This window comes from Aedes albopictus, chromosome 2 (assembly GCF_035046485.1).
Source record: "Aedes albopictus strain Foshan chromosome 2, AalbF5, whole genome shotgun sequence".
NCBI lineage: Eukaryota > Metazoa > Arthropoda > Insecta > Diptera > Culicidae > Aedes > Aedes albopictus.
Genome location: NC_085137.1, coordinates 64,260,255 through 64,287,198, shown reverse-complemented (window position 1 = coordinate 64,287,198; position 26,944 = coordinate 64,260,255). Strand labels below are relative to the sequence as shown.

The window sequence follows — 26,944 nt, the reverse complement described above, 5'->3', positions numbered from 1 at the left end:
TGTTGTCTAACAGAATAACCGAAGAGCTACAAACTTTCATCCAGGCACGCATCATGCGTGTCAGGTTGAATGACTTCTTTTTGTACAGTTTTGTTGCCGGATCATATTGCTTTTTTTCATGCTGGCCTAACATCCTAACATGCTCACTGGTACTCCCAGCCTGCATCATAGTATGACCGAAAGTTAGATTTAATTTTGATCTTCGTGATCGTTGTTGTTTTTGAGTGTGTGTGCCCTGTAGCGGTGGTTACCTACCGGAATGGGTGATGATGATGATGATGATGGCGGGGTTACGTCGTATCCCATCAATGAGGCCTTGCTGTTGACGCCAGGTGCACCGAACCAGCAAAATGTTAACAATGTGAAACCCTTTAGCACCCCTTAATTTGGCGTTTCTGTAATGCATGCCAATAATACTCCTTCGACGTCTCCCCGCCTCAAGGCCTGCCCTCTCGACTTTGGGCGGCCATACGTTGTTTTCTTCCGACTCAAAGACAAACGTTTGACATCAGCAAAGATCTGACTAAGCGTTATTCTTTCGTTGCTTCCATTGACAGTTTCGGTACAGCTAAGCTTCGGGTCACGGTAGGTGACCGAAAACAGGCTAATGAGATTGCGGCCTGTGAACTTTTTACGCATGAATACCATGTTAACCTTCCAAGCCACCAGATCCAGTTTTCGGGGAAGATCACCGACGAATCTTTGATCTGCGAAGCGATCATGCAAGGCTGTGGTCGAAATGGACACCCATCGGGGCATAATAGACACTCCTGCACATTTTATATTTTTCTTTGATTACATTGACCAGTTAAGTAATTTGCCTACGAACATCAATAACACAGATATAATAACAGATGCATAACAGTATGCTTATAAGTTTTGTAGCATCATGAAAATCGAATAGATTTTCTTGTACACCTAAAAGTAAAAAAGAACAGAGATCAATTTCGTTCTCGAGAAAACCCTGACTTATTGCACGTACCGCCAGAAAAAGATTCATATTAAGCGGTACCATCCCGACACAAGAGAGTTTCTGCGTCCGTTGTGATTTGGTCAGCATAAAATTCAGCATTTTCTGCTCAACATTTGACATCGCATGCCACGAAATGTCATACACCTGCTCGATAAAGAGGTCACACTTGATCTCGATCATTGTTCCCAACATGCAGGGTAGGAAAAGCTGAAACGTGCTGACCGTTATTACCAACCATCCGGGAAACCAAAATTCCTGTTGAATTGAAAATGTGATGAACAATATTTCCTATATGTTTGAAACAAAAATCTTACAATGTGTAGTACAAACAACGTCATCACAATTTGCAGAGCATTGCAAGCCACTTCCAAGAAGGTTTGAAATGCATACAGATCTTCAAGATCGGATATGAACTGTACCAAACGTTGTTGATACTTTATCACCGTGATTAGATTCGTGCGAATTTCGCCATCCAAACTGCCGTTCACATTGTTGGCGATGAGGTTATCAACGCCCTGCAGTTTTACCACCAGGACGTCAAACTGAATGCATATGTTGAACGACAAAGCAAAGTAGAAACTCTGCGAAGCTATCAATCCGGGTGGTGTCCAAAGCATGAAGCTAACCTGGTACATGTAGTTCATCTGATAGCCATCGGGTGTCTCGGGGTCTACGAAAGGTATCACGACACCAAATGGTAATATCTTATTTCCAGTCCACAAGTAAACTGCCAGTGGAAGGAAACCCGTCAAGACAACGCCCCCCATGAATATTACGGAGTAGAATATAACACTCTTTTCCAGATAGTTCGTGTACGTTTGAAGAATCAAAGTCTCCTTTGGATCTCGTGAAGCATCTCGATATACGGTTTTCATGTGTTGGACTAACGGAGCCGCGGCAGCGGCACGTCTCACTAGTATACTCAATCGTCCAAAACCAACCAACGCGTAGAAAATGGTCACCATAACGAATGTAAAGTTGAAAATATCCTGCCGAAAGAGCACCAAATCAATCACAGATATCACAAAAAACAAGCCTGCGAGAAAAACGAAGAAATAGGTGATAGCCGAACGTCGAAAGTCCGCTCCAAAACCATCCACGCCGATCAGCTTGAGCACCAAATGCTGCCAGTAAAGGATGCGCTCGAAATTTTCCTGCGGATTTTCTTTGAGAGTCATTATGAGGCGGTCGTCCATTCTGGTTCGAGTCTGGGGTACTTGTGCGATTGGTTTGCACAAAAGAGTAAATGATTATGTACAAAGAGAATAACTGATGCAACCATTATTCACGCGTTCGTAAATGGTGGTTGCAGATCAAACGAACGTAGGTAATTGGTTATTACTGTAGAATGCTTTAATTGTTTCTTTGCCATTATCGGATGGCTCTCGAAAGTACATATTCATGGAACTGAACTGGAACAGTAACCGAAAGTAATAGTAGGATAGTAACCGAATCTGCACAACAACCAGTCATGGATTCCTTATCTACGTGGTAACAAATCTGCATTCTGGGAGGAATACTCATGGAACACCTGGATGACTTTTCGGATTGCTTTTAAGAATTCATGGAAATAAATACGAGGAACTTCTTAAGGAATTTTCGAGAAAAACCATGAAAAATACTAGGGAACACCTGGAGAGAACCATGCATTATTGCTGGAGGAGTTCTTGGTTAACTTCTGAAGTAAATTTTATGTAAATTCTGGAGGTAATTTCCCGGGAAATTCCTGGAGAAATTTTCGGTGCCTCTTGGAGAAATTTCCATGAAACTCCTGAAGGAATTTCATGGTAGCTTCAAGATTTACTCTCGGGGACTTCTATAGAAATTGCCTGGAAAATCTAGTAGGAATTCCTGAAAAACTGATGAAGGGATTTCTTAGGATCTTCGAGAGGAATTCCCATGGATCTCCTGGAGGAATTGCCGATGATCTCCAGAAGGAATTCCCGTGGCTTCCTGGAGAAATTTCCGAAGAACTCATGGTGGAATTCCCGAAGAACTCCTGGAGGAAAGTCCGACGAACTTCTGGAGGAATTCCTAAGGAACTTCTGGAGGAGTTCCCGAAGAACTCCTGGAGGAATTTCCGAGATACTTCTGAAAGAGCTCCCGTAACATTCCTGGAAGAATTCAAGAAGAACTTGTGGAAGAATTTCCGAAAATTCCTTGAAGAATTCCCGAGATACTTCTGGAGGAAATCCCAAGGGACTGCTGGAGGAATTCCCGAGGAATTTCCGAGAATCTACTGTAGAAATTCCCAATTATCTTCTGGAGGAATTCCCGAAGAACTCTTTGAGGAATTCCTTATGAGCTCAAGGATGAATTCCCGAGGATCTGCTGGAAAAATTTCCGAATATGTTGAATTTAGATTGTTTTCAAGTATAGCTTAGGCAGCCAGCACCGCTTGTGTAGACATTTCTCATCTCTCATTTTGTGATCTTCGGATGCTGAGCTAGAAACGATTGTATTCGCTTTACCTAGTTTAGTTATGAGCCGACCACCGATGTGATCAGAACCGTTTTCGTATAGAGCCCAATAAAATCTAAACCTACAGTCGGTCTGCATGAAAGGTTCGCGTTGTCTAGTGCATGTGTCCAGAGCCCGAAGAAATTGTCGCGGTCCCGGGGGGAGTTTGATCGGAGATTTTACGAAAACGCGTGCCGATTAACTCAGTGATACAATTCAACTAACTTTATTTGTGAATTCAATATAGAAAAATCGTTTGTGTATTGGAGTGTGGGAAATCTAAGTTTACATAAGTAAGTGTATATCAAGTGATTGGATTCTGCAATATCAGCTAGAGGTGCTCGAAGATTTGCGTGAACATAACCGCCCACCAAAATCCGATCAGGAATTTCAGTTGCTTCTCCTTGGTAGGTACTCATCGGAGTCCAATGGGATAACTCTTACCTTTCGGATGTCTCGACGAGTCGTGTTTGTCCCAGTCTTCACCAACACCACTCGAGTTAGCCCATCTTGCCCAGGAAAGACTTCCATGATCCTCCCGATAGGCCATTGCTTCGGCCTTGAATTCTCGTCCACCAGTAACACGAAATCACCGATGGAAATGTTGTTCGACGAACGTTGCCATTTAGTCATTCGTTGCAATGACCGTACGTACTCCGTCTGCCATCTAACTCTGAACTCCTGCGAGAGACGCTGGATGAATGTCCAACGCGAGAGGGATGATATTTGCCGCTCCAACAGATTGATCTCCGGAACCGATGTGAGTGGCCTTCCAATAGTGAAATGAGCTGGAGTTAATGGTTGTGCATCTGCAGGACTGTTCGAAATTGGTGTAAGGGGGCGGGAATTCATTGTAGCGGCGATTTGAGAAATTAACGTGGATAATTCCTCGAAGGTGAAGATGTAGTTTGTGGTTAACTTGGAAAGATGCTGTTTGGCAACCTTAATTGCTGACTCCCACAAACCTCCATGATGAGGAGATCGAGCTGGAATAAAGTTCCATTGAACACCTTTATCTGTCAGGAAGTCAGCCACACTGTCCAGATGAGCCGTTGAGTGTAGCAGGTCATACATTTCACGGAAGTGTTTCGAAGCTGCTCTAAACGTGGTTGCGTTATCAGAATACACCTTGGCTGGTAATCCGTAGCGGCTACTGAACCGCGTAAAAGCTGCTAGAAATGAACTAGTGGTGAGATCCGATACAGCTTCCATGTGTACCACCTTGGTCGTAAAACACACGAATAGTGCAATATAGCCTTTGCTAGGTTTTGCCCCTCTTACTCGACGTCCGACGATTTGTACAGGACCAGCGTAATCGATTCCTGTTATGGCAAAGACCGGATTCGGGCTAACTCGGTCTGATGGAAGTTGACCCATTTGCTGATACAACGGTACGGGCTTGGCACGTGCACAAACTACGCATTGACGATAAACCTTCCCTTCAGCGCTGGAACCACGAATTATCCAAAAACGTCTTCGTGAAACCGCCAACAAAGTTTGAGGCCCGCAATGATGGTGAGTGATGTGATCGTGATTCAGTATGTACGAAGTTAAAATAGATTTTCTAGGCAGAAGTACTGGGTGTCGAACATCATAGCTGAGACTTGACAGCTGTAGCCTTCCGCCCACCCTGAGCAATCCCGCGTCGTCCAAAAACGGCTTTAGTTGATAGAGACTACTGCTTGAGTAAACATCTCTTTGTAGTCTTAGACGCTCGAGCTCTTCGTGGAAATGTTGTTGCTGCACATGGCGAATGTAAACTGCTTGAGCTCGATCTAGTTCGATAGGCAGTAAGTGAGAAGAGGATCGAAACTCCGGAGAGCGTAAACGAAGAATGCGAGAGGTAACCCGAAGAAGCTTCGTGAAATCGGGATAATATCGGGTCAACATCTCATCGAGAAATCGGTTTTCATAGACAGTGAGAAGAGAGACTGCCAATATACGTTGTTCCCTGGAGATCTGTTGATTATCAGTGCTAGTTAGTTATTTATTTATTTATTTATTTATTTATTTTTAACTTTTAATTTTGTAAGAGGGGAAAAGCCCCTTTGAGTGATTTCCAAATTTACATGTTGAAATCGTTCTCAAAAAGGCATAAAACCTCTTAATCTTTTCAAAATACATTATAAACATTTTTAAAAAACTAAATAAAGGCTCCTCCGGAAATAATCCATAGCCGAGCCGTGATCTTGATAAAAACTTGTTAGGGAGGGTCCATGATCCGAGGTACTCTGTATGGGAACCAACTTTGAAATGCTGAAAATATATAAGTACAAAAAAAAAATACAAAACAGTATCAAATATTATAAGAAATATCTTGTAAATATGAATAAAGAAGCTTCATTATAGGCAAACATTTGTTGCCAAGAATATTTCGTGTAGAATCAGGTAAAGAGAAGTTTAAATTTAAAATACTATCCATAAATTTTTGTCTAGGTAAATTGTAGCGCTTGCAATGAAAAACTATATGATCAATGTCTTGGTACGATTCACCACAATCACATAAATTTGATTCTTCAATATTAATACGATATAAATGACTATTACAAATATAATGATTTGAAATAAGTCTTGAAAATGTACAAATAAAATTTCTCCCTACATTCAAATTTTTAAACCATGGGTTATTATTTACCATCGGATATATAGAATGACACCATCGGCCTTTCTCACTTGAATTCCAATCAATTTGCCAAGTTTCGAGTGAATTCCTTTTCAATTGAACAAAGTATTCTGAAGGAAAAATTTCACGATTGAATGTAATACCACGATTGGCACCTAACTTGGCCAAAGAATCAGCTTGTTCATTACCATAAATTTGACAATGAGAAGGAATCCACACAAATTTAATGATAAAACCCCTAGATTGCAATTTGAATAATAATTCCTTCAACATTAAAATAATATGATGTGATTTACAATTGAATCTATTGTTTCTGATAGAATTAATGGAGCTCAAACTGTCAGAACCAGTGTTGCAATTTTTCGACAGGCCTTTATGATAGCGATATTTTGCTTTTTTCATTTTCTCCGTTTTGGTTTTCCTGTCAAAGTTGCTTTCCGATCAGCAACACGGGAGCGAAATGAAATAGGTACTCACACTCGCACGCAGCGTGCTGAAAGCGAGAGCTGACAGGGCTAAATTTCCATTCAATTTTCTGTAGTTGAGTGTTTTCACCCGTGCTAACGTATAGGGCACTCACTCTCACAAGCTACCGCTTGAGACGAATAGCTTTTCAGCATGAGTAGTGTGTGGATGATTGGGAATTGATCTTGTTGGGTCGCTCACGAATGGAGCTCTCGGACTCTGTCAGTTCTCACATCGAGGAACTGAAAACGACCGCCACAGTCATTCATTTTCGGCTGAAAAACAGGCACTGAGACTGATATTTTGCAGGACTGGTCAGAACAAATGATAAACAAGCTAGGAGATAACTCCTTAATTAAATTGCATGCAAAATACAAAGCGATTAGTTCAGCTACAAAAATAGAACAAGGAGATTGCAATTTAAAAAAATGTGCTGAACATAAATTATACACACCAAAACCTGCATTGTTTCAAATAAGAGATCCATCAGTATAAAAGAATTGATTTTGATAAATTCCAACAAATTTACGTTCAAATAATATTCTAGCATATCGAGAATATTCAGTATCTGGAATTTGCTTCAATTCCAATTGCAAAGATGTATCGATTATTGGTGAAAATGAATGAGCCTGAATATCACAATTTTTGAAATAATTTTTAGTTGAAGGGATTATTTGTTGTCCACAACAATGAATGAATGATTCTAAAATTCTACACGAAGGATTGATTTCATATAAATCATTTAATATACTAATTATTGAATGATTATTAGAAAAACATTGTACTAAAAATTTATTATTCAGCTCTTGAAAACGAATTTTATGCTAGTTAGTTCGTTGCAGGTAGTTGACTTGTAACGATCGGTGTCTGGGTTCCAGTGGGACCATTCCACCATAACATATTGTGTTGAATTTGCTCTGCTGATGCTCCGCGCGAAATAAGGTCAGCCGGATTATTTTCCGACTCGATGTGGTTCCAAATGATGGCTGGAAGATGCGTTGAAATTTCAGCCACACGATTGGCAACGAAGGTCTTCCAGCGTGATGCACCACCGTTTAGCCAAGCCAGCACCACCTTGGAGTCGACCCAAGCTTGAATCTCGTCAAAAGGTTGTTCCACGGCCTTTGTCACATTACTGATTAATCGGGAAAGGATCACGGCCGCGCAAAGCTCCAATCGTGGCAATGTTGAGCGTTTGTTCCCAATCGGCGCGACCTTCGATTTTGCACATAATAGGAGCGGGCTTTGATTCCCAGCGTCGTCGATCGTTCGGATGTACACACATGCACCCATGGCCCGCTCGGATGCATCACTGAAGCCGTGCAGAAAAACTTGCGATGTCCTGGTTGTGCCAATCACTCGTCTTGGGATCTGAAAGGAATTAAGAAGAGCCAGACTTTGCACGAAACTTTGCCAGATGTCAATCAACTCACCAGGGGGAATAGTATCCCAGTCCACCTTCAGTTCCCACAAACGCTGCATCAGTAGTTTGGCGTTGATGATGATCGGCGCGATGAGGCCAAGCGGGTCAAACAAGCTTGCGATTTCGGATAAAATGATGCGCTTTGTGGGCTGAAGGATCTTGGGTGGTTGAACGCTGAACCGGAACTCGTCGCTGCACGGCTTCCAGTGGATTCCGAGGGCCTTGATTGTGTTTGGTTCATTGAAGTCGATGTGAATCTTCATTTCGCGATCCTCTTCAGGTACTCCTTCGAGGGCTTCAGGCTTATTTGAAGCCCATTTCCGCAGGTGGAAACCTCCGGCAGCAAATATTTGGCAGAGCTCTTGGCGAAGCTGTTTCGCTTCATCGATGGTTTCAGCGCCGGTCAGGACATCGTCAACATAAGTGCCCTTGATGGCTCGTTGGACAGTCTTCGGGAAGTATTCCTCATGCGAAAGCAGAAGTTGTTGAACGCATTTTGTCGCTAGATACGATGCACTTTTAGTACCGTAAGTTACGGTATTCAAGCAATATTCTAGCAGTGGTTCCTCCTTAGACCAGCGCCACAATATTCTGCAAATGTCCCTATGATCGTTGCAGAGGAGCACCATGCGGTACATTTGCCTAACGTCACCTGCCAGTACGACGGAAGGAAACCGGAACCGCAATAGGATGTTCACCAGAGAATCTTGTAATACGGGACCAGTCATAAGGATATCGTTGAGCGATTTGCCGTTGCTTGTTTTGGCTGATGCATCAAAAACGACTCTACATTTTGTCGTAGAGCTACCTTCTTTAACAGCGCAATGGTGTGGAAGGAACACGCATTCATCTGGAGCACTACTCGTGGCGAGGCTCATATGACCGAGGTCAATATACTCTTGTATGAACGTGTGATATTGTTCTCGTAGTTTGGGATACCTTTCTAGCCTTCGCTTGAGATGATGCATTCTCTTCTCAGCAATATCCCGCGATTTGCCGAGAGCTGCAGGGCTCTCCGAGAATGGAAGCCGAACAACGAATCTACCTGTGCAGTCGCGATTCGTATATTTGGCGAAGTGTTCTTCGCATCGGATCTCCTCATCGCTGTAGTGAGGAGGTGTGTTGGTGTACTCTTCCAGCTCCCAGAACAATCGCAGCTGCTCTGACAAGGTTTCATTCGAAGTGACTAGTAGGCATGAAGGTTCGTTAGAGATCGGTTGAGTTTGAAGCTCCTTGTAACCACCGGAAACTACCCAGCCGAGTTTTGTATTTTGGAGTACAGGAAATTTGTCGTCCAGGCTAAGCTTCATTGTTCCCGGCTCAAGTTACTGGAAGAAAAGCTTGTTTCCTAGAAGAATGCTGATTTTCCCGGGGTGATGAAATTGCGGATCAGCTAACTGAATCGATCCCGGAATGGGCCAATCTGTGATGTCGATTGGTTTAAGTGGAAGCTCAGAAGTTAGTCGATCTAATACGATGCAAGGCACTTCGGTGCGATAATCGGAGCAACGTGACGCGATTGTCACTAGTGCCCCTCGACTTGCATGACCAGCAGAACCCGCGATTCCGCCAAATTCGAAGTCCACTTCGGCAGTGGGCAGGCCCAGTGTGCTGCACAACTCCTTCGTAACATAACTAGTGTGTGAAGCGCAGTCTAGAACGGCCCGACAAGCGTGAGGGCGTCCATGTTTATCAACCACGTTAATGGTAGCGGTCAAAAGTAGTACGTTGGTATCCATGAGGTCAGTAGCTAGACTGAGAGACGAAACTAAAGTTTGAGGCATGTTGGAGTAACCGCATTGCTCAACCGCAGGTGTTGGATTGTTGTCGGAATTTGACGATGCTGGAGATTGGAAGGCTTCATGAAGGCGAGTGTGGTGAAAGAGATTGCACTTGCGACATTTTCCGGACTGGCATGGCTCACCGGAATGTTGTCGAAGGCAATTTTCACAGAGGCCACGTCTGCCAATATACCGTAGCCGTTCTTCGCAGCTGACATGGAGGAACTTACCGCACTGGTACAACTGATGGGGAGACCTTTCACAATAGTCACAAGGCATAGAGGATGATTGAGCTCCTGTGGCTACCAAAGCAGCTGGATTTCTGTTAGCAATCGGTTTGTGTGTGGGTGAAGGGACAAACAGTGGCCTTTTTTGTCGAGTCGGTTGAACGGATTTCAAGGCGCAGCTTTGTGTATCAACGAAGTTCAAAAATCTCTCCAAGGTAACTTCGTCATCCGTCAGCTCCGATTTTTTCTGGTACCACAGCTGCTTACTTTCAGGATCCAGTTTCTCGGTCAGGATGTACAGCAACCATATGTCGCGTCCCACTTGATTCATAGCTTCCAAGGCACGGATTACTTCATCGGAAGTATCGTGCAAGGTCCGCAAGCCCGTCGCTGATGGAGTCGTCATCGAAGGTTGATTGAGAAAACGGTGAATATGTTGCGAAGCTATTTCCAAAGGCTTGTTATATCTAGCCTTCAACTTGGCCAACGCTGGTGCATAGTTGGCGTCCTCAATACGAAGGTGGGATATCAATGCAGCTGCCTCTCCAACAAGGTTGGTCTTCAGAAAATAAAGCTTCTGACTGTCCTGCAGAGAAACGTTTCGGTGCACAGCGCTTTCGAACAGGTCGAAAAATGAAGGCCATTCGAGTATGTTGCCACCAAAACTAGGCAGATTCATTCGGGGAAGCTTGACGTCTGTGTGCGGCAGCGTAGTGTTCGTATTGATAGCCGAACTACTGCCTCCGCTGCTAGCGCCGGCCATGTTGAAGCTTGTCGAAATCAAACGGATGAACTCAGCTTGTTGCTGTGCCAACTGTTGAATAGCACTTGCGCCATCTTGTTGTGTTATATCCTCATGGCGAGTTGATGAGAAGTCAACCTTCTTTTTTAGCTTTAGCAGCGTTGTCTTCAGCGCAAGAAAGGTCCTTTCAAACAAAGATTGATGCTCCAAGATCTCATCCATTTGTTCGTCGGAGCAGTTGTCTACCATTCGTTTGTGGATCGATAGATATGCAGCCCATGTTTCCAGAAGGTTATCTAACTCGGCTTGAATGTCGACCTCATCGATTCCTTCTTTCTTGCACAAGCTGTGGACATTTTGCTTCGCTCGCTCAATGCGGGCATCGAGAGCCTTTCTTTCACGGACCAGCTTATCCATGGTAAGTAATCACTTCTTGAGTCACAATCCCGTAGCGTTCTTCGGAGGTGCTATTCCAACCTCACTCTTGCACTCACTATCGCGAATCGAGGCACGGCGATAAAAAGCGGATAAAAAACGCACTTCGTTACACCGACGGCCCGATCCGGTTCGAAGGACCAATTTTGGAGTGTCCAGAGCCCGAAGAAATTGTCGCGGTCCCGGGGGGAGTTTCATCGGAGATTTTACGAAAACGCGTGCCGATTAACTCAGTGATACAATTCAACTAACTTTATTTGTGAATTCAATATAGAAAAATCGTTTGTGTATTGGAGTGTGGGAAATCTAAGTTTACATAAGTAAGTGTATATCAAGTGATTGGATTCTGCAATATCAGCTAGAGGTGCTCGAAGATTTGCGTGAACAGTGGACATTTGAACGCAATAAAGAATAGTGCTTTTAACTTTAACGGAGTTGTAAAGTGCTGTGCCGGATCCCCCCAAGTACAACGCCTTCGACGTGGTATTTAGAGCGGCGGAGCAAGATAAAGGTGAGCCCCGATCTGCAACAGAATATTTTTTTGAAAAACTCTTGGAAATAAATCGGAGGAACCATGCATTATTGCTGGAGGAGTTTTCGGAAGACTTCTGAAGTAAAGTTGTAGATGGAATTTCCGGATAATTTATGTAGTTAATTAAAGACAATCGTTGGGAAATTGCCTGGAAAATCCCTGAGGGATTCTACCACAAATACAGCAGCAATAGTTCGGTTGCTTCTAAGGGGATTCCCGTGATATTCTTGGGGAATCCATGAAGGGATTCCCGGGAAATTTCTGGAGAAATTCTCTGGGACTTGTGGAGAAATTTCAATGAAACTCATAAAGGAATTTCCTTGGAGCTCTAAGATACACTACACTCTCTGGGACTTTTGTAGAAATTGCCTGGAATTTTTTGCAGTAATTTCTAAAGGACTGATGGTGGAGTCTCCAGTTAACCTAGTGGTTAAGGCTATGGACCGCCAATCCGGAGACGGTGGGTTCGATTCCCGTTCCGGTCGGGAAAATTTTCTCGACTCCCTGGGCATAGTGTATCATTGTACTTGCCTCACAATATACAAATTCATGCAATGGCAGGCAAAGATAGCCCTTCAATTAATAACTTTGGAAGTGCTCAAAGAACACTAAGTTGAAGCAAGACAGGCCAAGTCCCAGTGGGGACGTAGTGCCGTAAAGAAGAAGACGATGATGGTGGAATTTCCAAGGAACTCTTGAAGAAATTTCCAAGGGATTCCTGGATGAATTCGCAAGGATCTTCTGAAGGAATTTTTGTAGAAATAAATCCGAGGAACTTCTTGAGGAATTTTGGGAAAAACCGTGAAATATTTGAGGGAAATCCTGAGGAAACCATGCATTATTGCTGGAGGACTTCTTGGGGAACTCGAAGTAAATTTCATGGAAGCTCAGGAGGGAATTTTCGAATAATTTATGTTATTATTTTCAGTAAAATCATGGAGAAATTCCCTGGGTAATTCTGGAGGAATTCTACCCCAAATGCTGCAAGAATTCTTCGAAAGCTTCTAAAAGAATTTGCATGGTATTCTTGTGGAAACCATGAACGAATTCCCGAGAAACTCCTGGAGAAGCGGAAAGCGAGTTTCGAGAATGGTTGGACGTAAGATGATTTTGCCTAAAACCCCCCGTGGCTACGCCGCCAGTGCGGGAGGATATTCAGAATATGGTTGAAGGCGAATCGTACAAACATCCCCGGTTCTTGCAACTTAGAGGCATTCACCACACAGCTATCAAGAAGGAACTGCAGGAGAAGTTCTTGCATCGAGGCAACTGTGTTCTAAAGAGCTTTCTGTAAGTCGGCAACAAGGTGAAGGCGATCAACACGTTAGTTGTGCCCCTGTTATGAATGACCTCGAGGCGCTACCTTATTTGGGTATAACATCATACTTTACTGGCGGAAGTACTTCGTATAGGCCTTTTCAGCTGACAGGTACGTGTATGCCACTGTTTACAATCGCCGAACAAAGGCGCAAACTGTCATTTTCATAGGAGAACTGTCAAAGACCCGAAAAATTAGCTGATTTAAGATGTCAAATGAGAAGGCCCATACCAGGCTTGCATTATTTGTCGGCACTCACCTCAGCTATCATCCATCTCGCTTCCAAATACCAAAGGGGTGCTGATGCGCGGTGATAAAAATTCAATTCTCCATGCTCAACAGCTTTGCCCAGCCTTGCTTTTCCAATCCTACTGCAAATCGAAGAGAGCAAAAAAAATAAAAAAAATACATGCAAGGTGTGTTTGTGACACGTGATCCATACAAACGAACCACGCAACCGACAGCAATCAATGGTTTTGTATGTAGCTACGGAAATCGAAAACTCATCTCTTCGTCGGTATTGTCCATCCAGGGTTCCGGTTATTTTTCAGTGCAATCTGCTTGCCTAGCATGCAAATGCTGATCTCATGGGTTTTCAGAAGGCGATTTTGCAATAGGGTGCCTTGGAAAATGAGTGTGGTGCGAAGTTCGTAATATTTGATTTTTTAATCATTTCACATAAACTCTAATATCCTAGATCACTAACAAAATATTGCAATGCTTTTTTCACAGTAGATTCTTCCGTTTCGATTATTTAACGATATTCTCACTGGTACCCTACCTCACAAATATTCCCTTGTACCTCCTCTCCTCTTCTTGGCGTAACGTCCTCACTGGGACAAAGCCTGCTTCTCAGCTTAGTGTTCAATGAGCACTTCCACAGTTTTTAACTGAGAGCTTCCTCTGCCAATGACCATTTTGCATATGTATATCGTGTGGCAGGCACGAAGATACTCTATGCCCAAGGAAGTCAAGGAAATTTCCTTTACGAAAAGATCCTGGACCGACCGGGAATCGAACCCGTCACCCTCAGCATGGTCATGCTGAATACCCGTGCGTTTACCGCCTCGGCTATATGGGCCCTTGTACCTACTGAAATTGAATAGACATTTCGGGAAACCTCCGCTTTGAAATTGAGACTTTAACAAGCAAACGTTTTGAACTCACCTACCGGTGCACCTGACAGTCCGGGGGAAAACGAAGCAAAATTGAAATGAAATTAAATATCTGTTAAACGTTGGGGCGTCCCGTGTTCGCCGATGGATGTGGGAAGCTATCCGCCAGCGGGCAGCTCACCAGTTCCAGCGTACGACGATCCCTTCCATCAAAGGATTCGATTTCGGCTGCAATTTCCCGGAGCGTCATCGCACCCAACCCGAGTGGTTTCGTCGATGCGGACGGGAAGTAAAGTGCTCCCGGGAAGGGTCTCTTTTCGTTGCAAAGATCGATGGGACATGAAATTGGCGAATGGTTTCGGGAACCGATTCAGTCGGTGATAGGTATCTGTCTTTTGGCAGTGTGAGTTGGTGATGGGAAAATGCATTTTGTTGGATTGATTGAGGTGCTTAATCAAAACGGTGATAACGATTCCAAAGAAGATTAGATTTTTGTAATTCACTGGTCAAATTTTTGACACTGAGAGTTCCAAAAAAAAAAAACTGGGTTAGAATATACTTCTCAGTTTAATATTATCTTAACACTTTCCTCTCCCTTTCTACTGGTGCACTTCTTTCAGCTCAACCCTCCTTTGGCGTTAGGGTCATTTTTTGACCCAAACCGTACACTACGTCAGTGAGCTGCTGCCTACAAGATGCAAAAGGAAGGTTAATATTTTAATAGATATTAAATGAAAGCTTTCGATGGCAGGCACAAATATACTCTATTCCCAAGAAATTCAAGGAAATTTCCATTGCGAAAAGTTCCTGATCTGACCGGGAATCAATCAAACGCACCTAGGGGTCGCAGTACCGACCACTTTTGATGAGTACCGGTATTTCGGTACTGGAACTTACAGTACCGGTAGTACCGGTAAAGTACCGGTACTGGGATTTTTTTTTCACCTAAATGAAGAATAAGCTATTATTGCACTCCATGGAAATGTACATTTTACAGTTGAATTCCGGTTTTCAGGGATGCCATATAAGCTAACCAGAAAATACTAAATTGAACAAAAATATAGATAGACAAAAAAGATAGAAAGAAATGAGCTATATGAAACTGTTTTAAGAGCTATTCTTAAGCTTCTGCGCAGTTTCACAGGCAGTATCTTGATCAGTCTAAAATGAAACAGGAACAACTTTACATGTACTCAAATCTAGCTGCAAGGTGAAGACAGAAAAAATTTTCACTGATTTTTCCTTGATGATGCTAGCAACGGATTCTAAACAATGCACAGTGGCGGGCCTCCATACAAAGGTCGGACAAAACCTCAAATGTTAACCAAAATCGCCTAAATTCACAGGTTATGATGATTTTAGTGCCCTAAATCTATTTCTGATATGGAACTTTTCAAACATTTTGATTTTACTATACTAGGGTGGTTTAAAATTTTTAAATCTGCTGATTATGGATACATGTAAAAAGTAATCGATAATAAGCTATCACGGTGTGCTTTTTGATCGTAGATTTTGATAAACCTTTTAATTTGGGAGTTCTTAAATCATGTAATAGTATTGAAGTTAACTATAATTGCTGTTAGGGTGGTCCAAAATCTTTAAAACTACATAAATCATTAGAAAAAATCGATTGCCTACGTTTTCTTTCAATGGATCAATTCAGATACACACCAATGTTGGCTGACAAGAGGTGGTCTATTCTCAGGGACCGTCCATACATCACGTGACGTTTTACGATGGGTACACAGCGGTGAGTTAACGATTCAAAATAGGGTCAGATAGTCTCATATAGTGAACTGCGTAAAACTTGAACTTCTTTTTATCAATCTCGTTTCAACGACTTCATATGTGCTCGTCCGTGTTTGGGTTGTAGTGTATGTACATTGATCTCTGTTATCACTTGTCGAAGCAATCAAAACAATCCTATTTATAAAGAAATGGCAATACATATTCGCAATATTGAATGGAGTTGTTGAAAACGATCATCAGAGATCGGAAATCATCTTTTATAACTCTTTGTGTCGTTAAGTAGAAATGTGGTCTACGAAATGACATGAATAACATACAATAAAACATAAGTTTTTGAAAAAAATATATAAAGGGTTACCTCAAGAGCGTAAAACGTTCGTTTCATAAAATTGCGATTAAAATAACCAAAGATTGCCTTGGATATCGTGTTGTTACCGCGAAAAAGACTTAACGTAGCGATTTACGCAATTTAGTGAATTCTAGAGTGAATTCTTTTTATATTTTATAGATGACAGTTGCTTCGAACTGTAGCGATGTGCGTGTAAAGAAGAAACGCGTAGATGTCGATGAATTTATGTCACTATATATTGAAACTACGATAAAAGTTCGTGAATATATTGCTTATTAGCTTTTTGAGCAATTCTAACGATTGAGATGAATCGAAGAAATGACCAGTTTAAGAAAATCAATGAGCAATGGTTTTTAGTTATTGCTACATGTTTTTCAGATTTTTTTTTTTGTCTTTATTTTTATGGTTAAAAGAGTTAGTTGTATTTGGTAAAGCAACACCATCTTTAACAATCGAGATGTAGATAGTGTCTAAGTAAATAAAGACTTAATTATTCTTAGTCATCACTCCCCTCTCCTCCAGCTCAATGTTTTTTAACTGAAACACCCATCTTGTTGTGATTTTCTGTCAAAAAATAAAATAATATTGAAATAAAATATAATAAAAAAAATGCCAGACTGTGACCATCACGTTATCAATCAACCACCCCCCCCCCCCATATTTAGCTCCCTTCCCCCCTATCACCACGTGCCTGAGTGAAGGCCTCTTACTAGAATGAGGATTACCTGAAGTCAATTTGAATTATGTGAAGATAAAATATAAACTTACAATATCACCTCCTCCGCAACCATGCGGCTCCATTGTGACCTGATAGAAAAAAAATTGTTTTCGAGCTTAGCGCAAAAATGCGCAAACAGTGACCTATATAGCCAAAAACTAGACAAAATTACAAGTCAGATCCGGGGTACGGCGTCGTTTTCTGATGTTTCCTAAACAAGTACTAGATCTCTTCAATACGAAGTTTTTCTTTAAAATTTCATAAAAATCAATATTTTTGCATGTTGTAAAAACACAATAGTTTTGTGATTAGATTCGAAACAAACCCTGAAATGTAATGGTTATTTATACCCAAAAACACCAATAATATTGTCACATTATCCAAATCTTCCTGAGTTTTACAACGAGCTCATGAAGAAAGCTCATAAAATAAAGACAAATAACACTAGTAAAGTACCACACAAAACCTCAACTTTGAAAAAATCTACAAGACTCAATTTTTGACCAAATGGCTTGAAAATTTGGGGTTTTCTTAGTTGAAGTATCTATAATGGAAGAAAAATATTAGAAATATAAAAAATTGAAGTCGATTTTTGAGGTTTTGTCCGGCTTCCGGCCACTGTGCAATGAAGGAATATCAAGAACTCCTAATCTAACAAGTTTAATTCTAAGCTAGTTAGTTCATTCCCAAAATTCAAGGATCATTGAACCAATCATTACTAAGATATCCTGGATTTGCAGAAAGGTTGCATATAGGTATGACATGATTGTTTGTCAGTAGTTGGATTTAAATATTTTCGTATATTTCCATTGCATATTGGCTATAATAATGACCGGGTTTCAGAGATTTGCCGGTACCGAAAGTACCGGTACCAAGGATCAGTCAGTACCGGTATTTCGGTAACAAAAAATTGTCGGTAATACCGGTATTTTCGGTACCGGTACTACCGGTACTACATCCCTAAACGCACCCCCTTTAACATGGTCTTGCTGAATACTCACGCGGTTACCTCTTCGATCATATGGCATTCCACATGTAATCTAAAACTGACAGCTCTTTGATGCTTCCACGTAATCAATCATTAGTCACTTGCTCTTGCCACAGCTTCTATTCCCCCCATTATTCAACATATTGAAACCACTGACCGAGCATTACGGCAGTAACCGGAGCAACGCATGCATCGCTCTTCGACAGTAATTTCAAATTATTCACGCTTGATTAAGGTGATTATGTGACCAATGATTGTCCAGCCTGCCACACCAAACTCAACAACTAAACACCCTCCAGCTACAGCCCTTTTGCCGAGCGCCACATCTAAGAGCAGATTTGGACGTAATAATTTGCATAATTGCAAAACCACAAATCGACCACAAGAAGGCCATAAATCACTCCGACCGACCGGCGTACATCTTCCAGACCCCCCGAGGGGGGGAGAGCACTCGAGCCGGAAGCCCCGGGCAAATGTAATTGACCACACACCATTAGAATGGGGCACCACCACCACAGTTGGGACAGGAGACTTGAGGAGTTTATCCTGTGGCATGGGTAGGTGCAAGAGTACTCAGCTTGGATCTAGTGTCATATAAATCGGCTGATGGCGACGGTTGACTGCCTGCTTGGTATCCACTGACCACTGGATGGTCCGGACATGTGTGGACTTGTGTAGTGTGTGTATAGAAGCAGATTAAGGTGACAGGAAATTGAAGGAAATTAAACCACACCCGGTTGCATGTGTTGCATACACACACGCGCTCTACACTGTACGATCGATTGTCGGTCGGTCGGTTTGCACAATAGAAATACACTAGAACGCCAATGGCGCTGTACTCAGTTTTCTCATTTAATTATTTTAATAACCTTAGTTGTAATAATTGATTATTTTTAAGTGCCCATCTCGTAGAGGACCTTTTGTTTTGGTAAACAAAATTTATTTGACACTTATAGTACCGTAAACCGGGGTCAAATTGATCTTCGGGTCGAAATTGATCACACGTTTTTCGGTTAGGTTTAGCATATTTTAAGTAATTTCCTTTCAACTATCGTGCAGTTGGGAACCGATACTAAACGATATTTGCTTGGAAACTATTTGAAGAATGTTATATCTAACAGAAAATCGTCTGATCAATTTCGACCCGGAGATCAATTTGACCCCGGTTTACGGTACCGCTACTGACGCTGTAAGGGCGAGACAAACTAGATGTTAGTCACACGAACAGTCGCGACATTGGATTTCTGTGGCTGGTTATTCTAATGTTTGCACTGACATGTCGATTTCTGAGCCGGCTGTGAATGAGTACCTATTATGTGGTTCACATGGATACAGTAATTTAGGTGGGAGACGTTGATAAAGAAGTGAATTGACTAGAAATTAAGGCAATTCTTGCATTGATGGTTGCACCTTGTAAATTTAGTGTTTGCTACTTTCAATGAACATTGAATGGTGAACTTGCGTAGCATGCCTCGAGCATGTGTGCTTGCCAACAACGTAATTGTTGCTACGCTCTTTTCTTTGCAAGTTAACAGAAATGTGCGTGCTGTCACAATAGAGCATTGTATGCTGCGGTTGCTAAGGAAAATTTTTCTAAGTCCTTGACATTTCGTGGCCTTGTTGCTTACGATCTAGGCATATTATTATTATTATTATTATTATTCAATTATATATTCTCAATGCACCATGTACAAAACGCTAATAAGACCGGTGGTCCTCTACGAACACGAGACATGGGCCATGCTCAAGGAGGACCTGCAAGCACTCGGAGTTTTCGAGCGACACGTGCTATGGATGATCTTCGGCGGTGTCCAGGAGAACGGTTTGTGGCGGAGACGGATGAACCACAAGCTCGCTGCACTTTACGGTGAACTCAGCATCCAGAAGGTGGCCAAAGCCGGAAGGATACGGTGGGCAGGGCATGTTGCAAGAATGCCGGACAACAACCCTGCAAAGCTGGTGTTTGCTACTGACCCGGTTGGCATAAGAAGGCGTGGAGCGCAGAGAGTACGATGGGCGGACCAGGTTCAGCGTGACCTGGCGAGCATTGGGCGGGACCGAGGATAATGGAGAGCGGCAGCCACAAACCGAGTATTGTGGCGAACTATTGCTGATTATGTCTTGTCTTAAATGTGATATTGAACAAATACATGTATGTATGTATTGTCTTCTAAATTACTGCAGAAAACGAAGTCGTTCCATACAATCTCTCAGAACTTCTCAGGAATGTTGATTGTGCTATCGGAATAACTTATGATTTTTCCAGAGGTTTTTTAGGATTCCTTCTGAAGTTTCTTCTGCAACTCTGAAAGTGGTTCCATTTGAGTTTTTTTAAGACATTCCTTTATAGATTCCCTCCGGGAATTCTCTTGGAATTTTTTCGAAGTTTCTTAGCGAAATTCGTTCCGAAATTCTTCCAGGAGATTTTTCTGAGAGCCTCTAGAAGTTCCTAGATGTTCCTAGAAGTATAATTCCTCTAGTATTCCTTTCGGAGTTTCTTCAAAGATTTCTCATTTTAAGAGTTATTAGAAGTTTTTTTTGTTTGGGAATCCGAGAAGAATTTGAATAGTACAATTGGCATGACTAATGGAGGAAACTTGAAAGGAATTGAAAGGAAAATTGCAAGAGGATATGTTTACGAATATGTTGGAGGAGTTCCTCAAGGAAGTTATGTCGGAATTTAATAACTTACTCATCAAAGAATGCCATACGGAGCTTCTGGAGTTATTCCTCAATAAATGTTATAAAAAAATCCTGAGGGTTTTTGTTGTGAAACTCCGGGATTATTTTCAAAAGGAATATGAGTGAAAACTTCAGATCAAGCTTATGAAAGAATTTCAGAAGAATCTGCAAACATTGCAGAAGGAATTCCTGGATGATCTGGCATTACTCTTAAAGTTCTTGAAGGAATTCCGAAAGAATTTCCTGGATTTATCCCAGGACGAAATATTGGAAACTTTTCAGAAGGAACACATGGAGAAACTCCGTAAAGATTTCCTGTTGGAACTTCAGAAGAAGCTCATGGAGGAATCCTACAGGAGTTTCTAGAAGGAGTCCCGGAAAGGTTTTCTGGATAAATCCCAGAAAAAATACTGGAAAAATTCGCAAAATGAACACCTAAAGCAATCCAAGATCATTCTTCCAAAAATCTTGGAAAGATCCCATGAAAGCTTCCTAGTTGAATCTCAAAGGGAACTCTTTAACGCATACCGTCATCTTGCATAAATCAAATGGAAAACGGATTCTAGTGAATCGATAACGTTCAAAAGTGAAACGTGCGTTAACAAGAATGAGGGTGAAAATCCTTGGATGAATCACTGAAAGAATTTCTGGGGAAATTCCAAATGAAACTTCTAGAGCGATTTTATATGGAACTATTGGAAGAATTCCGGGAAAAACTCCTGAAGGAATCTCGGAAGGAATCCCAGAGGAAACTCCTTATGGAATCGCAGATGAAAATCCTGGAAGAAAAACTCGTAAAAAGATCCTTGAAGGAACTCCTGGTTGATCTCAGTAGAAAATCCCGGTGAAATTCCAGGTTGAACTCCTGAAGGATTCGTATAATTCCAGAAGGAGCTCCTCGAGGAATCCCGGAAGGTGCTTCTAGAGGAATAACAGAAGAAACTGCTGGTATAATATCAGAAAAATCTCTTGAAAGAATCTCAGTAAAAACTCCTGGAGAAATTCTAAAAAAGGAGAATGCTAAATATACTTCTTGAGAAATCCCAGAAAGAGTTTCTTAAGAAATCACAAGTTTCCTCCAAAATTTTCGTCTGAGATTCCTCGACGAGCTCCTTCTGTGATTCATTCAGATATTCCCCTAAGAATTCCGAAATACTATTTAAGATTCATTCACGAGTTGTTTCATCAGTGATTCCTCCAACAGTTTCATTTGAAATTTCTTACGATTTTTATTCAGGGATTCACACAGAAAAACCTTCCAGGATTCCTCCAGGAAATGTTGGCACGATTTCTCCAAGAACTTCTTCTGGGGTTCCTTCAGGAACTTCTAGAATGCCTCCGCAAGTTTGTTCTGCTATTCCTTTAGAAGAACCACATGAAAATCTTCCAGAGGTTTGTTTTCATGGAATTCTTTTATGAAATTCTTATACATTTGTTGCAGGACTTCGTTGAAAAAAATCCTCCAAACATTTCTCAAGGAGTAAGGAATTCCTTCTGTGATTCCTTCAATAGTCATTTCCGTAGTTTTATCAGAAAATTCAATGTCATAATCCCAGAAAGAAAGCTTTTTTTTTAAACTTATCTAGAGACTTTCCTAAATTTTCCTTTTGGCATTTTTTCGAGATTTTTTCAAAACTTCTTTGTGATTTTTTTTTGAAAATTTCTTCCGGTTTTCCTACAGGGGCTCTCGCATGTATTATACCAGCATGTTGCACCAGAAGTTTTTCATAGATTTCTCCAATAACGTATTTCTGAAATACCATGGCGTCCATTCTGGAATTTTAATAAGGATTTTTCCAGGGACTATTCTCGTTTATTTTTTCTTTATACCTTCTGAAGGGTCTATATGTATTCATCCGGATTTTTTTTTCTTTCTTCTTCCAATATATTTTTATGTATTCTTTGCAAGTGTTCATCAAAGTAATCTTACGGAAATCTTCCAGGGATTCTCTCTGGAATGCTCCCATGACTTCCTTCTTGAATCTCTCAGGGATTCCCGTAAGGACTCCTCTCAACGTTTCTCTACGCATTTCTCCCAGGAATCTTCCACAGATTCGTTCAGTAGATTTTCCTGAAACACTTCGAGAATTGTTTTGTTCAAGATTTTTTTTCAGAAATTTCTTCGATAAACCTTCCGGGATACTGTAGGAAATGTCTTCAATAATTCTTACAGAAGTTTGTGTATGCATATGTTCAATATCTTCAGGAGTTTTTCTTTGAGAATTCTCCAGGAGTTCTTCTAGAAATTTCTCAAAAAATTTAACTAGGAATTTATCCAGGGGTTTCTTCAAGAATTTCTATAAAGATTTCTTCAAAAGATGCAATTCTAGGAGATTTTCTGCAGAGACTCAGAAATATTTTCTGAAAATCTTTAATTTTTTTAGAGTTTTCCTTTAGACATGCAAGAGATTTTCAAGAAATTTGCCAGTAATTACTATTGATTTTTTTTTCAGATTGGTTTCTTTAGGTATAACTTCATATAAACAAGGATTCTCTCATGTTTTTATTTAGATATTTCTCTAGATTCTCGAGAATCTCAAGAGATAATTCTGAATGTTCCGCCAGGGAGTTCTCCACAAGATTTCTCTGGCATTACTTATGATTGGTTCAGACCTTAGGATTAGGATAACACTAATTGTTCCATAAATTTTTTTTTCGGCAATATTTCAGGAATCTCTGCAAATATTAGCTCTGTTTTTTGGAATTTTTCATTGAATTTTTCATGAAATTCTTTCATGTATTACTGCAAAGGCCTCTCCGGGTCTTCCCGGTATGCTCCAGTGATTTTTTTCTCAGAATTTTCTTCATTGGCACTCTTAAAAACTCATCCAGAGGTATCTCCAAGAATTTCTTCACGAAATCCCTCGAAAACTAAATGGCAAATTTCTTCAAGAATTTCACCGGTGTCTTTGTAAGCAACTTCAGACACTTTTTAAGGGATTGATTCGAAAATTCTTTTTCGGTTTTCTCCAGGAATCCCTCCAGAAATTTCCTAAGCAATTTTTCCTTTGGGTTAACACCCGAGTTCCTCCAGAAGTTTCTTATGATTTGTTTTGTTCTTGGAATCTTAAGGAGTTTCGTCAGATATTCTCCCAGGAATTCATTTGAGAACCTTTCTACTGAAAACTCTAGAAATTTTTGATATTTTTGATCAGATACTTCTTCTGAAAATATCAAGAATTTCTTCTAAGAGTCTTCAAAGCCATCATCAGAGGTTTTTCATCGTATCGTCAATAAAGTACCCCAAGAATTTGTTTAATAATTTCTTCTAGGATTCTTTCAAGTTTTCTTTAAGTTTTGTTTTGTTTAATTTCTGAAAGAGCGTAGAAAAATCGCGTAAATAATTCTGGAAATCGCGTAAAGTAATCCCGCAGCAATTTCTAAAAATAACCTTGCACAAATTTCTGCAGGGTTCTTTGAAGTAATTTATCAAGAAATTACTGGAAGAACAGTATGAAGAATTTCGTAAGAAATCTTTGTAGGATTTTGAAGATATTTTTAGAGGAAGTTCTGAAAAACTCTTTGAAAGAACTTTTGAGGAAATCCCTTAAAGAAACTCCTGAAGTAAGAATATATAGATCTTTTTGAAGAAACCTGTTGATATCTCCAGTCGAATCCCAGAAATCTAAGGAAGTACTCTGGAATGAATTTCAAGAGGAAATCTCAGGGAAATGCTTCGAAGAAATACCATGAGAAATTTATGAAGAGTTTCCTGGAGAAATTTCTCAGGAAACCCTTTGTTAATACTTAGAAAAGTTTATTGAGGAATTTTGAGGAAAATTCGTGTAAATAAGGTACACTGGGCAACTTGAAATGGGTGGGATAAGGTCAAATTGTGGATTAACATGATGTTATCTAATAATGGTAAATAATATAAATGTAACAATTAGTTTTTGATTCAATAAATGTTTTTGTTAGGGATAATTTCTCAAAATGTATTGAAATCCATCTCAAAACTTCGTGCCTCATCTGGCCCCACCCGTTTTAACTTGCCCAAGTGTACCTTAATCCTGATTTATTCTTAGAGAAAACATCGGAGATATTTCCGAGGAAATAAATGTAGAAATAACTGGAGGAAATCGTGAAGGATTCTTTGTATAAACTTCTGCAGGAATCTCTGGATGATTTTTTTGGAAGTATCATTAAAAGAAATAAGGTAAGAAACTTTGAATGATTCATACGAGAATATTCATAGGAATACCTAGAGTTACTCTTGAACAAATCTCTGTACGCATCTCTGAAGGAATCTCTAAAAGATTATCTAAAGAAATTGAAATAATTAATGAAAGTGTTTCTGAAGGAACTTCTGTTGAAAATTGTGAAGTAATGCTTGAATAAATTTTCAAGCTAATCCCTAGGTTTTTCAATTTATTCCTGGCGGTAATTCATAAGGAGCCCTTGGAAATCTATCTGAAAGAATTCTTGGAGAAATTCCTAGACGAATGTTTAGAAGAAATCAAAAGGAAATTCTATAGGAATTTCTTAAGCAATCCAAGGATGATGCTTGAGGGATTGTATATAGGAGGAATTTCCGAAGATATCCCTCGGATACCTACGGATTTCTTAATGAATCCACTGATAACATTGTTAGAGAAATCTTTCAAAAAATGTTCGAAGGAATTACTGAAGGATTTCCAAAGAAATTATTGCAAGATTTCCTATAATAATCTGATATAAAATTTCAGAGAAATAGCTAGTGAAATAAGCTTGAACTTGAGCTTTATTGATTGCTTGTGGATGCTACTCCAGTATCGCCAGACCAGCGGCAATCACACAAGGCACCAATTAGATATCTGCCGAGGACAAAGTAGACATCTTCATTGTGTGAGTGGTGGTGATCTTCTATTTTTGGGTGACAATGGCACCAGCCACGTCAGGAAGGAAGAGGAAGAACATCTTACACATCTAATTCATCTAATCCCATCCGAAGGAGATTTGGATTGTGAAAAGAAGCAAAAACCATGTGCGACTGTGGAATCGAGTTCAGTTCTAGGTGGCGATAGTCGAGTGACTCCATAGCTTGGAGGAACAGAAGCGTTAGTCTAGCAAATAGGGAGTTGTGAGTTCGAGTCTCACCGGAGTACGTGTATTTCTTTTCATAATTCAAATTTCAATTGGTTCATCGAGCACATGTTTCTGTTGTGCACATAGATGTCAAAGCATCTTCAACAGTATAGAAACAACAATTTTGCGCTATTAGAATATGCAAGGGACTTTGCATGGTATTTGTAAGGCATTCCTTCTGCTCAGGATGCCTAGCGTAAGTGTAATGTTCAGCTGATGTCTATCAGCCTATACAGATGTGGCAGATGTGAGTCCTGTTCAGGAGTTTTGTATCAATAAATATGTAGAATTCTAGTTTTTGCACAACTGACTTCTGAAACCTGAATCTTAATGTTGCTTTTTACCCAATGTGTTAAGGTGCTTTAGATTCTCTTCATGCCTCTCCAAGGCTATACCACAAGACCCTCCTCATTGCATCCAATAGTGAATCTATAAAAAAAAAACTGTTTTGACTCCACCAGCAGATTTTTCTGATGAAAGCTTACTATGTTACAAACCATTCGACATGATACCGATTTAGATCACACGTGCGCACAGTTTCCAGTCCTATACCTCACCGACGACGAGGCACCAGAGATGGTGGATTTATGACGGGGCGGACGACCGGAAGACTCGGAAGAGCGCAGCCAAGTTGGTACACGTAACGACATTCGTTTGAGCTAGCTCCATATAGGTACGTTCCCAGAGCCTGACACAAACGGTTTACTGATTGCGAGCGCAGTGTCTGCCACCCCAACCAACGTAAGGGGAGATTACTTCAATCAAAAAGGACTCATCTAGTGCGGGGATCAAAAGTCAAAACAGCCGACGACCGGCGGCAGTTCAAAGGCGCAAGCACCAAGATATGGGGCACCACCGCACCACCTACTTGAAACTTTTGCCTGGTATAGTGGATATGGATGTGTGTGTGGGGTTGTGTAGGGAAATTCGAGTTGAACGCTATCGATTTGCACAGTTGAACTTGATTGGTAAACCGGATGTGGAGCCATAGGATGTGTTCGGTGGAACCTCAGGACGGAACGAATTGATTTATGGAGAGCAATGATATGCGTGAGAGAAGGATGATAAGACGAGTGTCTTCTAGGAGAACGCACTGAACTGTGTCTGATTTAGGGAGAATTTTAAGCATGATTCAATTTAAATAAATCGCTTTTTGATCTCCCGAATGTCGAATAAATTTTACTGAAAAAATATCTTCAGCACTTGAGAAAGTATATGGAAGGTCCTTTAGAGCAATCGTGTGCTCAGTTGGTGAACAGGCATGTGCTTGACTTCAATAAGCATAGAGTATCTTTGTATC

General features: G+C 40.8%; 3 protein-coding genes across 3 annotated transcripts; all 3 read right to left on the bottom strand.

Annotated features, from left to right (window-relative positions):
- Positions 1-756: 756 nt before the first annotated feature.
- On the bottom strand, positions 757-2,436 carry LOC134288941 (putative odorant receptor 83c). The gene is made up of 3 exons (XM_062854870.1): positions 1,288-2,436; positions 983-1,228; positions 757-918 (listed from the first exon to the last, which is right to left on the bottom strand). Exons 1-3 carry the CDS (start codon positions 2,167-2,169, stop codon positions 871-873), a joined length of 1,176 nt encoding a protein of 391 aa, XP_062710854.1. The 5' UTR covers positions 2,170-2,436; the 3' UTR covers positions 757-870.
- A 1,387-nt stretch (positions 2,437-3,823) lies between these two features.
- Positions 3,824-4,810, bottom strand: LOC134286064 (uncharacterized). The gene has a single exon (XM_062847629.1). The coding sequence runs from the start codon at positions 4,808-4,810 to the stop codon at positions 3,824-3,826; it is 987 nt and encodes a 328-aa protein (XP_062703613.1).
- A 2,539-nt stretch (positions 4,811-7,349) lies between these two features.
- On the bottom strand, positions 7,350-9,254 carry LOC134286063 (uncharacterized). Its single transcript, XM_062847628.1, has one exon. It carries the CDS (start codon positions 9,252-9,254, stop codon positions 7,350-7,352), a length of 1,905 nt encoding a protein of 634 aa, XP_062703612.1.
- Positions 9,255-26,944: the final 17,690 nt, after the last annotated feature.